This window comes from Hemicordylus capensis, chromosome 1, assembly GCF_027244095.1.
Source record: "Hemicordylus capensis ecotype Gifberg chromosome 1, rHemCap1.1.pri, whole genome shotgun sequence".
Taxonomy (NCBI): domain Eukaryota; kingdom Metazoa; phylum Chordata; class Lepidosauria; order Squamata; family Cordylidae; genus Hemicordylus; species Hemicordylus capensis.
Window position 1 is genome coordinate 247,102,984 of NC_069657.1, and position 17,388 is coordinate 247,120,371.

General features: G+C 44.0%; 1 protein-coding gene across 1 annotated transcript; it reads right to left on the minus strand.

Annotated features, from left to right (window-relative positions):
• Positions 1 to 3,760: 3,760 nt before the first annotated feature.
• On the minus strand, positions 3,761 to 17,164 carry LOC128334855 (cysteine-rich venom protein piscivorin-like). The gene is made up of 6 exons (XM_053272312.1): positions 16,852 to 17,164; positions 15,015 to 15,105; positions 10,356 to 10,501; positions 6,685 to 6,779; positions 5,666 to 5,754; positions 3,761 to 3,876 (listed from the first exon to the last, which is right to left on the minus strand). Exons 1-6 carry the CDS (start codon positions 16,861 to 16,863, stop codon positions 3,761 to 3,763), a joined length of 549 nt encoding a protein of 182 aa, XP_053128287.1. The 5' UTR covers positions 16,864 to 17,164.
• Positions 17,165 to 17,388: the final 224 nt, after the last annotated feature.

Here is a 17,388-nt window from a genome sequence, read left to right on the forward strand (position 1 = left end):
CCAATAACCTTCTTGGGTGGACCATCCTAATGGATCCCCCACCCCTGTGGAGGTGGAACATGGTCGTGAGTCCAACCTTAATCAGATGGTGGTCCATTCATGACAATGGGGAAATCACAGAAGTCCCCACCCACGGAACACTGCCCTGTTCAGAGTGAAAGACCAGATCAAGCATGTGACCAGCAATATGCATCGGTCACAAGACCACTTGGGATAGGTGCATAGTTGTCATGGACACTATGAACTCCTGAGCTGCCCTGGAAAAATTGGCCCCAAAGTGAACATTGAAGTCACTCAGCACCACAAGCCTGGGAGACTCCAATGCCAAACCCGAAACCAAGTCTGTCAGCTCAGTTAGGGACTCCATTGGGCAGTGGGGGGGATCGGTACACCAACAGAACAGAAGTCCCAGTCTATCCCTGGTGCCCAAACTTAAGGTACACACATTCAATATGGTCAGACACTTCAACAGGGATCCTGGCAAGGGAGATATTGTTCTTATAGACCACAGCCACTCTACTTCCCCACCCATTCTAAATATATACAACTATCTTGGGAGAGAGTGTTGTCCTGGTGCAGCATGGGTGAAAAAGAATGCTGCCACCATGAAAAAAGGGTAGCTGCAATACTGGCCATAAAAATGAACAGGGTTCCAAAACTTGGTTTTTATTTTTTTTATTGTGCATCTAGTGTTTAGAAATTGGTTGCATCAAAAACACATAAATTGAATAACACTTATTTTTAATTTTGGAAGATTGTACCTACTTTCAATGGACACATCCAATAAATAAATGAACACCTCAGTCCTCTCCACACTAGGGCTCTATAGTGTAGATTGTTGTTTAACAAATGGTAAGGAATGAGGCCATGCTCCCAGTCTTGTGCTAGAGGGGGTGAACTTGCCCCATCTGGCTTCATGAAAGACAAGGCTGAAAGTGGGGTTCAGACTCCAGGGGCAGAGATAGGCATAGTCAGAGTAGCCATTTGTGTGTCTTCCCACCTTCTTCCTCATTACATTCACCACAGCCCTCCCTCCCTCTCTCCCTCAAGGACAGGATGAGTATTGCTGGTTGCCCTGTTGGGGGCTGAGTAGCAATTTTTTTACTCCCCAACAGACTGATTAAGCTTTTCTTTTAACCTACCCCATCCTGTCCTCTTTAGTTAGCGCTAGGTCACAACAGGCAGATTTAGTGTGGGTAGGGTGTGCATGAATGTTTCGTTCTGAACAGGTTTGCGTCGAATCAGGGCCGGTTCAAAGGTTTGATCGCAACTGGAGATGGATTGGTCATGATCAAACCAAACCAGGCCCAATTCAGGTGAACCAGTTTGGAACCATAAGTGGCAGCTGGGCGGGGACAGCAAGAGCATCCTTACCTGGCTGGCAAGGCTGCCAGTACTGCCGCTGCTCCCCGCTGCTCGCCCTCTCTGGAACAGCCCCAAGCACGCTCCCCCTCCTTTACCCAGCTGCCAAAACTGCAGTGGCTCAGTTCTGGCCTCAGTGCCTATGAGGAGGCCTGAACTAGGCTGCAGCCAACCCAGACTGCTCTTCAGGAGGCTGTCAGGGGCTTTGGTGGAGCCCCAATGCCAATGTGTCCACCACTACCACTTCCATAGAAGGCACTAGTCCTTGCCGCCTCTATAGAAGGTACTAGTAAGTACCCTTTCTCTTCCCCTCCCCACCTTAGCACTTACACTTATATTTATATACCACTCTATAGCTGGAAGCTCTCTAAACGGTTTACAATGATTTAGCATATTGCCCCCCAACATTGTGGGTACTCATTTTACCGACCTCGGAAGGATGGAAGGCTGAGTCAACCTTGAGCCCCTTGGTCAGGATCGAACTTGTAACCTTCTGGTTACAGGGCGGCAGTTTTACCACTGCACCACCAGGGGCTCCCCTTTAGGGAATGCCCCTTTACTTGTAAAGGGGAATTCTCACCAGATTCCCCCAAACCAGCCCATTAATCGCTTCAGCCAGACCCAGACCCAGACTGGACCAGTTCGGTTCAAATCCAATTTGGGTTTGAACTGAACTGGCCAAACCAGTTCTGTGCATACCCCTGTAACACCCCCCTGTATTCTTGGTGGGCATCCCTGGGCATCTTTGATAAAGGGGGGAGTTGGCAATCAGTCTTTAATGGCTTTGTGGCATGAGGGGTATAGTGAAGTTGAATGCAGCCCCAGGGTGAGATTTGAGGTGGCCCCACCATCTGCCTTTAAAAGATTTGAGGTGGCCCCACCATCTGCCCCACCATCTGCCATTAAAAATGTGGTTTGATGACATCACTGCTCTGGGGCAAGAATTCTCACCCATGCCCATGGAAGAACAGGCCTGCCTAGAAGAGGCCTCCTGATCTTGCTGGCATGGGGCAGCTCCAGACTTGGTGAGGTGGCGAGCGCTGGGCCCAAGTGAGTGGTGAGTACCCAGTACAGGGGGGACAGGAGGGGGCAATAGGCAGCCCAAGCGCCACAGCACCATCTGCTCATATTTTAGCCACACACCTATGATTGGAAGGACTCTCTAGTTTGATGGTATCATCTACCTCAAAGACTGAAATGTTTGGGTGCTGATGCCTCTGAAAGCCCCCAACCCACTGGTTGGGGGGCAAGTCAGCAAGGAACTGAATTCTTCTAATCCATTGCTTTGTGCTAGTGTGTGACTGCTCAGGCTGATAGGCAGGAGGACACTAGTGCCTGATCTTAGACAGTGCCTTTATAGCATGGGGGAGGCACAGACCTGTTGTCTTTTTGGTTAACTGACACACTGAAAAAAGTTGTGGCCCATTTCCCAGCCTGTTGCCTGAGTTTGTATTGTCTTATTTCTCCATGAAAACAATGGAGCAATGAAGAGTAATCATACACTGGCATCAGTTGAGTTTTAGGATATATTATTTTGCAAGATTGCTTTCACTTTACAATCAACAAAAAGCTCTGAGGTAAAGAACTGAAACTTACTAATGGATGCTTAAAATACATGAAAGATTCTTCCTTTAGGCTTCCTCATAATTTTTCAGAATCAAGTTAATGGGAATGTTATACTTGGAAGTGTATGCTATAGAAGTGTATACCAGTTATTACCATCAGATTCATGTACAACAAGAAAGAGTTATAAAATTAATATCTAACTGACTGAATAGCATTCAGGATTAACATATCTATTGTTCTGCTATGAAACGAAATCTAAGGTGAAACTAGAATTTGGGGAAATTTAGAACAGTTCACAATATTTAAATATCTAGGTCTGAAATATTCAAAACATTTTCTAAAGTTGAACTATAAATACAAAGTGGACTCAGATGTTGACAAATTTCTCTCACTCTTTTTGCCAATGATGTTTGGAACTGCTCTTTTAAAAAGTGTTTTTGAAAACATCTGTGTTAACACCAATAAATTTCAGCTGTTACTTTTGACCATTTTAAAATAGATATTTGGGAGTTACTTTTCATACAGAATTTCTGTCCTCTCCAGTTAAGAACTATTCTCTCAAGATCAATATTGTAATGTGTATATTATATCTATTTTTTTTATTTTTTTAACATTTATATCCCATTCTTCCTCCAAGGAGCCCTGATTATGTTTATCCTCACAACAACCCTGTGAGGTAGGTTAGGCTGAAAGATACATGACTTGCCCAGAGTCACCAGTGAGTTTCATGGCTGAATGGGGATTTGAACTCAGGTGTCCCCGGCCCTAGTCCAACACTCTAACCACTACACCACACTGGCTCTCATGCACCCCACTGGCTCTCATATATGCCTTATGTACATCTACAGGTGGCTCGGCATTCTTGGTCTACCAATTTATTTTTACAGTCCTTCATCAGTGCTAGTAGTACTTTGCAGCTACTGGTATCCTTATACTTGCATGGGTTATCTGAAATAAATAAAATCAAACTGAAATTAGATGATAAAGAAACCCACTCCTTATCTAAAAAGGTTATGCTTCCCTCTACTATGCATAGTGCATTATTTTAATCTTGCAACAAACAGGCTGATTTACCCTTAGTGGTCCTTGCAAATACTACTACGACAGATATATACAGTATATACTGCTCGTCAGCCAAAGTTCTCAAAGCGGTTTACATAGAAAAATAAACAATACATAAATAAAATGGTTCCCTGTCCTCAAAGGGCTCACAATCTAAAAAGAAACATAAGGCAGATACCAGCAACAGCCACTGGAGGGATGCTGTGCTGGGGTTGGAGAAAGACTGTTGCTCTCTCCCTGTTCAATAGAACAGAAGGAAGCACACTTTAAAAGGTGTCTCTTTACTCAGTTAGCAGGGATAATCACCCAAGAAGTAACTACATTCTGTAGTCTCACGTATTGTGCTCATACACATGTGGACAAATGTGTTGGTACCCTTCCACAAAAAAAGAGTAACCCACAATTGTCTCTGAAATAACTTGAAACTGACAAACGTAATTAGCACCTATCATTGTTTATTCTGCATTTAACAAAAACCAGACTTTGCTTTAGAGTCTTGATGCAACAGAATATTTCAAATAATAATAACAAATGAAAATGGCATGGACAAAAATGATGGGACCCTTAACCTAATATTTTGTTGCCCACCCTTTAGAGCAGGCATCCCCAAACTGCGGCCCTCCAGATGTTGCTGAACTACAACTTCCAGCATACCCAGGCACAAAAAATTGTGTCTAGGGATGCTGGGAGTTGTAGTTCAGCAACATCTGGAGGGCTGCAGTTTGGGGATGCCTGCTTTAGAGGCAATCACTGCAAACAAGCGATTCCTGTAGCTCTCAATGAGACTTCTGCACCTGTCAACAGATAGTTTGGCCCACTCTTCCTGAGCAAACTGCTCCAACTGTGTCAGGTTTGAAGGGTGCCTTCTCCAGACTGCATGTTTCAGTTCTTTCCATAGATGTTCGCTAGGATTCAAATCAGGGCTCATAGAAGGCCACTTCAGAATAGCCCAATGTTTTGTTCTTAGCCATTCTTGGGTGCTTTTAGCTGTGTGTTTTGGGTCGCTATCCTGTTGGAGGAACCATGACCTGTGACTGAGACAGAGCTTTCTGACACTGGGCAGTACGTTTCACTCCAGAATGTCTTGATAGTCTTGAGATTTGATTGTTCCCTGCACAGACTCAAGGCACCCCATGCCAGATGCAGCAAAGCACCACAAAACATAATGTTTTGTATGGTGTTCTTTTCTTTGAAAGCTTCATTTTTTTCATCTGTGGACATAGAGCTGATGTGACTTGCCAAAAAGCTCCAGTTTTGTCTCATCTGCCCAAAGGACATTCTCCCAGAAGCATTGCGGCTTGTCAATATGCATTTTAGCAAATTCCAGTCTGGCTTTTTTATGACAAAACTGTTTGGGAGAACAGATTTCAAAGAAAAGAACACCATACCTACTGTGAAACCTGGAGGAGGCTCGGTTATGTTTTGGGGCTGCTTTGCTGTGTCTGGCATGGGGTGCCTTGAGTCTGTGCAGGGAACAATGAAATCTCAAGACTATCAAGACATTCTGGAACAAAACGTACTGCCCAGTGTCAGAAAGCTGTCTCAGTCGCAGGTCGTGGCACCTGCTAACATGATGCAGAAGTTAAAATGGGCACCTTAACTTACAATTTACATGCACTGAAGGGTTTTTAAAATATTATCCAAGTAAGTTGTTTTTATATCATCAATTACTTACCGCAGAGTTTATCCTCACAGTGGTCAGGGCAGTCTTCACATGGTGAGCCTTCTTTGTAAGGTTTTGCCATTTCATTTTCTATGTTCCCCCTGAAATTACAAAGCAATGCCATGGGCAACATCCAGATTAATGTTGATCTAATAGAAAAATGTTTTGTTTGTGCAAGGAGGAAAGGGCTATAATAGCTGATCTCTCTTCCCTTCACTGCCCCCAATGGCTTCTGAAAATATGTTTCTGAGGGTTGAGAGACTTTTAGGAACATATTTTCAGAGGACATCAGAGGAAGCAAAGGAATGGGGAGATTGGCAATGAAATGTTCTTCTGTGAACACAATAGTAGTCTGGATGTTTACAAGTGCAACATTACGTAGTCATATATTTATCATCAAAGTACAATTCTTAAAAGGAAGTTGCAGTATCTTGCAGAATGACATTGATAGCCTATGTAGCTTGGTAATTTTGCTGGTGCCCAAATTGCTTTTTAATTATTGATTTAAGCAAGTAACATGGCACTTGCAGGTAAGAATTTTCATGCATGTTGTGGTAAGACAAATGTTTTCCTTGTGGAAGGGCAAGGTATCAGCAGTATTAAAGGAAGTAGAGGTGTAACTTTTATTTTAAAAGCCCTCTTTGGACATCTATAAATCAATAACCTTGCCTTTTTCTAATATCCCTTATTATTAGCAAGGTATCTAATATCCCTTATTATTAGCAAGGTATTTGAGCATGCTGGTAACCCAACTTCATGTAGTCTTGGATGCTATTTATCTACCCATTCAGTCTGACCTCTGGCCTGGATCTGAGTCCGAGATTGCCTTGGTCCAATTGTGGAATGCTCTATGCTGGAAACTGGACAAGGGGAGTGCAATTCCCAATTGCAATGAAGTGCCAGCAGTCTGCAGGTGATGAATACACTCATTCGCACCTTAGATCTGCTACCTTCACTGAAATGAATGGAGAAGCCCAACTGCCCCAGCTCAAAGGAGCTCCGAATGTGCATCAGTGTATGCTGACACTTACCTTGGTTGGTACTGGCAGACATAGAAGAAAGGTAAGCCATTCTGTGGGCAGTAGGCGACTGCACATCCAATCTCATGTGTACTGTGCCAAATAATCTATGAGCATAAAAACCCCTCACATTAAATCTGTATGTTTGAATGAAGAGTTCAAGTCCTGAAGATTTCAAATGCTTGTAATTATCCAATTACAGAATAGAATGGTTTCTTGAAGCAATGTAAAGCATATCTAATTCTAGCTGCTTTAGGGAGGCAGAAATCTTTATAACTCATATATTGTGGTTTGTGTTCCAAATTTTGGTTTGTGTCATAAATTACATGCCATCATTCCTCACCTATGGTGGGCCACTTCTTACAAACAAAGCAATGTGCACTTAGTGGCAAATCCCAGATCACTGAACCACACACACTCCCACAGAGCCTGTCATGTGGCCTGCAAAAAACTTCCAAATCCCAGATTCACACTGTGACTGACCAACATTTAACCAGATCGTTAATCTGAGATCAGAACTCCTTCAGTTGATCCCAGTTAAATGTCGGTCAGTCACAGCACAAAGCTGGGATCAGGTGGTTTTTGGCAGTCCATGCGGGTGGGTGCACATCTTGGCAATCTGGGATTTGCCACTAAGCACACATTGCTCTGATCATGAGAGCTGTGTTTTTAGGCATACACGTGGAACATTTTCGGTGCACACCTAAAATTTTATGTGGGGCATTTTATGTGGGGAGTAGCCCTCTGGTTGAAGGCCAATGGGGATAATTTACTAACCCTGACTGAGAGTTTGACATCTTTCTAAGTGTAATGACAGGCAGGAGCAGCTCACTATGAAGAAGGGAGGCGGGCTTTTCACTGCCTATACCAATTCCTACTTTAATTAGGCTAATTACAGCCTCTAGTTTCAACAAGGTCAATGGACTGTTGGAAATGATTAGACTGTATTGCAGGTAACTTCTTGTACAAGGATAGATAGATAGATAGATAGATAGATAGATAGATAGATAGATAGATAGGAAGGAAGAACTTCTTGACACCCATGGGATTCTTGGGAGAGAAAGGTGGTGTGAACTTCAATCAGAGTAAAACCATTTGGAAACAAAAGTAGCACTATGAACTGTGTATGACTGCTCACGAACAGCAAATAGGGGAGCCAGTCTTGATTAATGATCACAGCAAGAGGGAAAGTGCTAAATTGCACCAGAAGTTCAAAAATTGCTAAGCTGCTTAAACAAGAGCTAGTTGCATCAAAAGAGGAAGAGCTCAGCTGCATAAAAAGTTTAGAAGCCAATGCAGGTTGGTTGGCAAAGTGTCAGAAATGTTGTGTGAAGTCTCATGTTACCTAGTGGGAATATTGTTGCCTGCACTATAATGATCTCGAAGCATGATTCAACATCCTACATATCTATCTATCAGGCCTGTGTGCATTCAGAAAATTCAAATTTGACCCAGTCCAAATATTTCAGATTTGGATTATATGGGCTCTGGTGATGTTGGATATCAGATCAGATTTGGAATCTGAATTCAAATTCTGACTTAAATCCATATTTTCCCCCATAGTGGTTAATGGGAGAAATTTAAAAAAATAACAAAAAATTACTGGTTGGTCCTAGATCCTTGACACATGCCTCACAGGTGCAGAAGGAGGTTGAGGCACCCTGTAGTGAATTTGAAGAAAATTGATCAATTCCATTATTTTTGATGAATTTTTGAAACTTTTGTAAAAATGGCTAAAAATGGTAAAATGTGGCTTGTTTCAAGCCAGAACTTTTCAAAAGGTTCTAGATCTAAAGCCCTTCCTTGGACCATAATTCCTTCCCCATGTGGAGGAAAAAAGACATTCCTTTGATTTTATATTAAGTTTTCTTTCCCCATTGCAGGAACAGGCAGACCTTTCAAAATGGATTAAAAGGACTTCACACCTTTTAATCCCTTAATGGCTAGAAGGGAAAGTGAGAAATTCATTCTAGCCACAAAAATAGATACATTCAAAGTACTTTCACTTTTACTGACTGTGTGCTTCTGCAATGGAGAAGACAAAAATTTATATAAAATCAAAGGGATGTATTTTTCTCTCTACATGTGGGTGGAATTATGGTCCTAGGGAAGGCTTCATATCGAGAACATTTTGTAAAGTTCTGGCTTGAAACAAGCCCCTTTTAGCTCTTTCCTCCCAATTTTTAATTTTTTATGCACATGTACCTCAAAAATCAGAAGAGTTACCTATAGCCTACCGGGGCGGGGGGGGGGGGGGGGGCAGAATAGCACATTCCTGCCACTATGGACTTCATGTGTACCAGATTTTATAACTGTGTGCCCATCCATTCGGGAGATATAGAAGGGTATGCTGTTACCCCTTTTCATGAAGGCAAAGTGTAGATTCCTCCACTTGGTTGTAGAAGGATGGTCCAAGGAATGGCTTCAGATCCAGAACTTTTTGTAAAGTTATTTCACCATTTTTAGCCATTTTTTAGAAGTGGCATGATGTTATCCCTTTTCATGAGGGCAAAGAGCAGATTCTGCCACATGCTGGTGGCATGATGGTGCGAGGAAGGTCTTCAGTTTCAGAAGTTTTTGTAAAGTTATGGCTTCACAAGCCAGATTTCACCATTTTAGCTCTTTTTTAAAAATTCAAAAATTCACCAAAAATCATCAAATTGACCAATTCTCTCCAAATCCACTACAAGGAGCACCTCCTTTTCCACATTTGTGGCAAGTTTCAAGGTTCTAGGACCAATCAGTGAGTTTTTGTTATTTTCCCCAATTTCCACATTCATTTCTGGGGGCGGGGTGGGAATTGCACCATTTTGAGAACTCCAAAATTCCGGAGTATTTCAGAAATTAATTTTGATATTTTGGAATTAATTCTGACTTTTCCAGTCTTATATTTGACCAAAAAAATCATATTTAGATTTTGCCAGTTTTTACCAATTTTGGGCAATTTCAGATAAAATCCAAATTTGCACAGGCCTACTATCTATATAGTATCTATATCTCAATGTGTGGACCATGTGTGTGGGAAATGCATTTTGCCAACAATGCCAATCTCCACAGTAGCAAGGAGGCTCGGATTCTATAATCTCCTTGGCATACAAAGACCAGGCCTTGCAAAAGACACTTAACTCAGAAGATACATACAAAACTTTGTAAGCAAAGGGTAGTAGTAGAACTGTATTCAGTCCATATATTGGAAACAGTTGTCACCCTCTCTGTGATGGGCAGAAGTGTACTGGGAAAGGGTTGAAAGAGCACTGTTCTTACAAGATTCCCATTAATCTTAATTAAGATTCCCAGATGCAGACTCCTGTAGTACACCAACTCATAAGAAAAGGGACATCCACGTGAACGGCAAGATTTCCAAATCTTCCACCCCTTTCTCGACACAAACCACTACTGACAAAGTGCTCCCAACTTTTGTAGAACTTTGGGAGGAACTTTCCTTGTAGGGAAAATGGTGATGGGGTGGAATGTAAAGCCCTGCTGGTGTAGTGAAGTTCTGGTTTACACCAAAGCAGCTCATCAGATCCCAGCCTACATCCATTGTATGGCTTAATGAAGGTACAATATCAGAAGGATTACTTAAAGCGCATTAAAAAAGGTCCATTATTTCCAGAGTGCTTTGGTTTTGTTCCCAAAATATCATATTGTGGAACAGATGCTTAGAGTGTTTCTGTTTATACCTGAGTATAAGGAGAAATGTTTTTTGATGAGTCAGTTGCCCCAATACCATACATGAAACCAACTGCAGTACTAGACCATGCTTCAATTACATCTGTCCAAGAGCTGGGATAATTTGCTTGGAAGATATTTTCACCAAAGGTTTTTTCTGCAATAAAAAGGAATAAAGTTCCATCAAAGTGTGCATATTCAACATTACAAGTTGTAAGTTGCAAGTTGCAAGTTGTTCTAGTAAAAACTAATATTCCTACTTTCCTTTCACAGTCTCTACAACTGGACTAAACTTGGTTCAAATCAAGGTCCACCATAACTTAGATCTCTTGTGCCTCAAATATTCACACATCCCCATCTTGGATCAGGGTGGATGACATCACTACAAATGACACCATTGAGGTGTCCCTGTGTGTCACTCACTACAACTGCACCTCATTTGGTTCAAATCAGTTAAGACTGTCCACAAATTAGCCGACTTGAGCCTCAAACATGCATGCATCCACCATCTTGAATCTGGGTGAATGACATCATCACATACTATGCCTTTGAGGCATCCCTATATGTCCCTACAGCTGTAGCAAATTTGGTTCAAATCGGTTAGGCAGTTCACAAGTTAGCCCACTTGAGCCTCAAATGTTTACACATCTGCCATCTTGAACTGGAGTGGATGACATCATTACAGGCTATGCCATCAAGGTGTCCCTATGTGTCCCTACAACAGTACTTGATTTGGTTCAAATTGGTTAGACAATCCACAGGTTAGCTCACTTGTTCCTCAAACATTCACATGTCAATCATCTTGGATTTGGATAGATGACATCATCACAAACTATGCCATTGGGGCATCCTTATGTGTCCCTACAGCTGTAGTAAATTTGGTTCAAATCAGGGTACTCAAATCATGAGTACTGTATGGGGTTGGGGTTATGACATTATGTAAGATGTATTTTATAGAATTGTGTTGCTGTATATGTTATTGTTTGTAAGCTGCCCTGAGTCCTATGGGAGTAGGGCAAAATATAAATCTAACTAACTAAATAAAATAAAATAAATAAAAATCAGTTAGGCGTTTCACAAATTAGCCCACTTGCACCTCAAAAGTTTACACGTCTGCCATCTTGAATCAGGGTGGATGACATAATCACAAATTACACCATTGTGGTTTCCCAATGTGTCCCTAAACTGTACCCAATTTGGTTCATATTGGTCCAGGCATTGTGAAGTTGATGGGGACACACACACACACGGACACACAAAATGTTGGGTCATCTCATAAGCCTACTGGAAAGTAAGCTAAAAATTGATTAAGCTTGGGTGTTAAATTGACCCATGAATGATCCCTGCTAACTGAGAAAAAGAGGCACCATTCCAAGAGGTGATTCTCTTTATATTTAGCATGGGGAGAGCAGCTGGCCCCAGCACAGTGTCCCTCCAGTGGCTGTTACTGCTGGTGTGTCCCTTGAGTTTCTTTTTCAGCTTTGAGCCCTTTAGAGGACAGGGGACCGTCTTCATGTTATTATTCTCTTTCTATGTAAACTGCTTTGAGAACTTCTTTGTTGAAAAGCAGTATATAAATAATAGTTGTAAGAATTTGCACCAGCGTGCAGTTGTGAAAACCCTAATTAAATAGTAAAGGTAAAGTGTGCCATCATCGAGTCGATGTCGACTCCTGGCAACCACAGAGCCCTGTGGTTGTCTTTGGTAGAATACAGGAGGGGTTTACCATTCCATCCTCCTGCGCAGTATGAGATGATGCCTTTCAGCATCTTCCTATATTGGTGCTGCCCGATAGAGGTGTTTCCCATCGTCTGGGAAACATACCAGCGGCGATTCAAACCGGCAACCTCTGGCTTGATAATCAAGTCATTTCCCCACTGGGCCATTAAATAGTAGCCTAATATATTTACATTAAAGCTAGATGTTTAACTAAATACTGATAAAAATAAAATGCAATTTTAGTTTTTTTCTTTAAAAAGTGCCAAGTAACCAAATGCTTTTCAGCCATCCCAAGGCTCTTGCACTCATTGGCCAGAACACTGGAAGCCAGAAAGTGGTTTCTTTCTTACTGAGGGTTAGAGTAGGATCAATAAGGCAGTATTATTAGAACAGTTTCCCCAAAGGTGGTATTTGTCGGTTGGTTGGTTTTTTGCTGCTTTTGGGATTGAATAGAAGCTCCTGGAGGCTGCCAGTTGAGTGCATAAACCTTTGAGCATTCTTTCCTGCTGAAATTGTCCTGACTCATGCTGCTGTTCTATCTGGTGGAAAACCCACTTTATACTGTACTAGTATTTTTAAGCCCGTTATAACAACGGGCGCTAGCTCCCCCCCCCACCCTTTAAGCATTCTTCCTTTCTATTGGTACCCCCCCCCCGTCTCTCTTCCTTTCTTTCCTTTCCTTCCTTTTCTTGCTCTCCTTTTCCCTCTCTCTGTCTCTCCTCCCTCATTCCTTGTTTTGTCTTTTGCTGTCTGTCTGTCTTTTTGTCTCTCTCTCTCTCTCTTTCTCTCTGTCTTTGTTTTCCTCCACCCTTTTCTAATTTACCCTTCCCTCTCTCTTGGTTCCCCCCCCACTTGTTCCGTCTGCCGGAGGCGCTTGTCTTTGGAAGTGGGAGCCCTCTGGGGCCAGCGAGCCACTGATCTCTTGCTGATGAGTTCTCTAGGCAAACCGCTTTGCGGGGGACTCCTGTGGAAAAGCGGCCTCTACAGATTTGCTCTCCGGCTGGCCGCCGCTGGTCCCGCCAACCCTGCTCTAGCCGCCGCTGCCTGCAGGCCAGGAGCAGCGAGGAGCAGCGGCAGGGAGGGCGCGGCGACGGCTGCTCCTCCATCCTCCTTCCCGGAGGACCCACGTGGAAGGTCCGTGGAAGGCAGCCGCCGGCCAGAGCCCGCGAGCAGCAGACCCGTGCCTGGCAGCAGCGAGTGCCGGCAAGGCAAGCTGCAGGCAGGGGCTGCCTGTTCTGCTCTGGGGCGCGCAGCAGCGGGCGAGCAAGGTAGGAGCGGCAGCCTGCTCCGTCCTCCCCTCCAGCTGCTGGGACCTCCTTCCACCGGGCTCTCCCCTCCCCAGCAAGGGAGAGCACAGCGCAGCGCCCCCTCCCTTCCCCATCCCCCCCAGGGATGAGGACACCAGCAGTTGTCCCTTGGGGGCGCAGCGCAGCCTTTCCTTTCCCCCGCCGCCTCTTCCCCGGCTTCGTGGCGGCTGCTTCTGGCCTTTTCGCGGCCGGGCGAAGCAACCAAGATGGCTGCCTGGTGCCTGTGTCCGTTTCTGACTCGGCCGTTCTGTGCATGCGCTCTGTGCATGCTTAGAACGGCCGAGGGAGGCACGGACACACGCTTGGTTGTCCACGGACGGACACCAAGCCTTTTATTAGAGAGGATTAGATATACAGTCTATTAGTAGAGGAAATACGATATTCATCTACATCAAAGGATGTCCTCTGCTCGGGTTCAGAAAATGAAAACCTTCAAGTGACAAACACATATTTATCTGGGGATATGAAAGGTCAAGGAATGAGGGTCCTAGGGGCTATTCCCAAGCGCAGCAAAAATCGGGCTAGGCTCTCCTAGCCTGGTTTTTGCTGCTCATGTAAACCACTGGGCTCGCAGGCGAGCCCGGTGGCTTACAAGCGGCTAGCCCACTTAGTTAGCCCGCCCCTTAAACCGGGTTTGCGGAGCGAGTGCTCCGCAAACTGGGTTTTTAAAATTGTGAGTAGGCGCGGCTCCGCACCGTGGCTACTCATGAATAGACCCCCGGTCGGGAGGCTGAAAAGCAGCCTACTGGCTTTGGGGTCTCTCCAGTATGCCCTGTGTGCTCACACAGGACATACTGGAGCTTCTGGGGGCTGCACAGCCCCCAAACTCCCCAGCCCCGAACAGCTCCGGGACGGAGCCAGTAGTCGTGTGGGTGGCTGCTGCTGCCACCCAGAGCAGATGGCTGCTTGTGTGCGGGGGGAGTGGGCTAAGCCCACTCTCCCTTCAAACCCCCTAGAGGTTCTTCTCCATAATCATGGGAAGAGCCTCCTAGCTTATCAATATTCCAATAAACAGTTAAAGGTCAAGGGTAATGTGTTCTAAGGGTTTCGTTGGGGAGAAATTGAGTAGTAGAGAAAGGATGGGAGATTTAGCCAGTTTTACAGAAAAAGCTCTGCGCTAACTCTTCAAGGCGTGTTCACCTCAGCTAGCTGAAAACGATTGTATTCATATTGATCTATGGTAAGCATAATAAACAGCCATCTAATGGCGCAGCGGGAAAATGCTTGACTAACAAGCAGGAGGTTGCCGGTTCGAATCCCCGCTGGTACTATATCGGGCAGCTGCGATATAGGAAGATGCTGAAAGGCATCATCTCATACTGCATGGGAAGAGGCAATGGGAAACCCCTCCTGTATTCTACCAAAGACAACCACAGCGCTCGTTGTCACCCGGAGTCGAAATCGACTTGACGGCACACTTTAAGCATAATAAAGCACTTGTATATCTTTAAATGAATAATTGTGTCCAGAGATTTTTCTGTGGGTCAATAAGACAAATCGTTCTGAAGGGCCTAGCTATTAGTCCACTGCATTTCTGCTGAGGATAATGGCCATGCCCTAGCAGAGGATAATGAATGTTTCCAGAAGGTAATGATAATTTCTTTCATAGGTGTGAACAGCCCTTAGTCTTTTCGCTTCACTTACCATCCACATGTAGTTCATTTTTGGGACTGTTTCCTCCTCTACATTTTGCAGCCGATTTTTTCGCATTCTTACTAGCTTCCTCACTCCATGTCTCAGTAAAACAAACAGAAGAAAGGATCACATATTTAGCTACAAGGACCCTCCCCCAATACTGTGGAGCACATCTAGGACAGCTAAAATGCCACCAGTCCACTACTTGGTATGGAAAGGGAGGGACAGCCCTAGACTATATAGTGTCCCAGGCAAGGAGTATAGCTGGTGCCCTCTCCATTTGTTCAGCTTTTGAATACCAGATTTGAAATTTATTATTTCCCATTTTTAGCACTTTTCATGACTGAACTATCTGCATGCATTAATCCCTATCATAAGACTTTGAACCCACACATCTGCAGACCTGTATTCATGTATGCAATATATACACACACAAAAATAGTTTCTTCTGTTCGTATAGATGAGTAGTTAAAAAATAATTGTTATGTCTGACCTCCCACCACACCATGATAAGTGTCCCAAACAGTTGTCTTGGACACTTGCACTAAATCAAGCCCTATATTAAAGAAAATGCACTTTCCCCCACCCAAATAGCTGTTGACCAGGAATTTAGATTTCCAAAAAGAGCTCCACAGATATAGAATAGAACAAATATTCATATACTGCTTTTTGCAAAAGTTCCCAAAGCAGTTTACATAGAGAAAATAATAATACTTTAATAATATGTACCCCTGTCCCCAAAGGGCTCACAGTCTAAAAAGAAACATGAGGTAGACACCAGCAGCAACTACTGGAGAGATGCTGTGCTGGGACTGGATAGGGCCAGTTGCTCTCCCCCTGCTAAATATAAGAGAGTTGCCACTTTAAAAGGTGGCTCTTTGCTCAGTTACCAGGGGTCTATAGCTGCTGGACTGGATTGGGGAGCCACATCTGGAGCACAGGCCTGTGTATGCAATTCCCAATCCACAATGGTTGTGTGTATAGCAGCCACATTGCATTGTGCCCCTAGCTGGATCAGGGTCAAAGAATTTAGTAGGGGTGTGCGAACTGGCTTCACTTTGAGCTGTTTGGCTCAAAGGGGTTCGGGTCAAGCCGAACTGGGCTCAGTTCGGCTCGAGCCAGCTCGAATATCACTGGTAAGTTTCAGTAAAGGAGCGGGGTGGGGGACAGGAGGCTTTGTTAAACATAGTTGGAGCAGGAGGGGAGCCAAAGGCTGCAACAGCCAGCACCATAGCTGCCGGCAGCATCACCTTTAAGGTAAACCTTGACGCCCCTTCTGCCCCAACTATGTTTAAAAACGTCCCTTGGTCCTCCCTTCTTCGTTACTGGTAAAGGGGAATCCTTACCAGATTCCCCTTTACCATTACAGCTTTGATCTCACCCCAACCGAGCTTGGTTTTAACCCAACTGGGCCCAGTTTGAGAGTTCACTAAACTGGACCAGATCAGTTTGGCTTGAGTCCAATTTGATTCGATCTGAACCAGGTTTTCCGGGTTTGTGCACATCCCTAGAATTTAGCATCAGCAGTAGCGTGTACAGGTGGGATGGGAATGTAAACATGCCACAAGTGCGGCTCATTCCTGTTCTCCTCTTCCACCCTGGCCACCCCACTCTGCCTTGTCTTCCACCCTGGCCACCCCACCTACTGGTATGTTAACCCTTGGTGCACAGGCTGTTTATATGCCCTTGGCACACAGGCTGTAATCTGGGGGACTCGGTTCACTAAGTTTGCCAGGAGAGCTATGCCCCAGCTGCATAGCATGAGGGAGGAAGGGGTGCCTTCAATACCATACTGAAAGGAAGCCTTTCAACAATATCCAGCAAAATCTGAGGAACTGTAGCTTACCATTTTAAACATATTGCTGGCAGTTGGCTCCACACCTCTCCTGATGTTATTGTGTTTGTCAACAATTTCCTTCTTTTTCTTTTCTGATAAATCACTCACTAGGACAGAGTTATCCTAAAATTAATATATATAGATATGCCTTAGATATCTATGATTTAAAACATTCAGCTTCCTTTCATCTATCGCAAGACAATTTATGTGAATATCCCATGAGGATACTGCAAGACGTTTTAATTCTTGTTCAGTGTTGCAAATCTGGTGTTGATTTCATTGATCAATATCTAACCCAACCAGAAACTTAACTTCATCATGGCTTGCCTCACATTTGAACTCAATGTGCCAGCCTATGAGACAATGTGTACATTTCCTGCATACTGATAGAATGTGTGGAACTGAGCTCTTTGTGGCCTCATAGAGCACAGTGATTCCCCACTGATCCTTCCAAAGCCAAGCAGGGTTGGAACCAAAGAGTTTAGCTCGCAATGGAAAGATAGCCTTTTACTACTAGGGCTGCACTCCAATAGCTCATCTAAACTC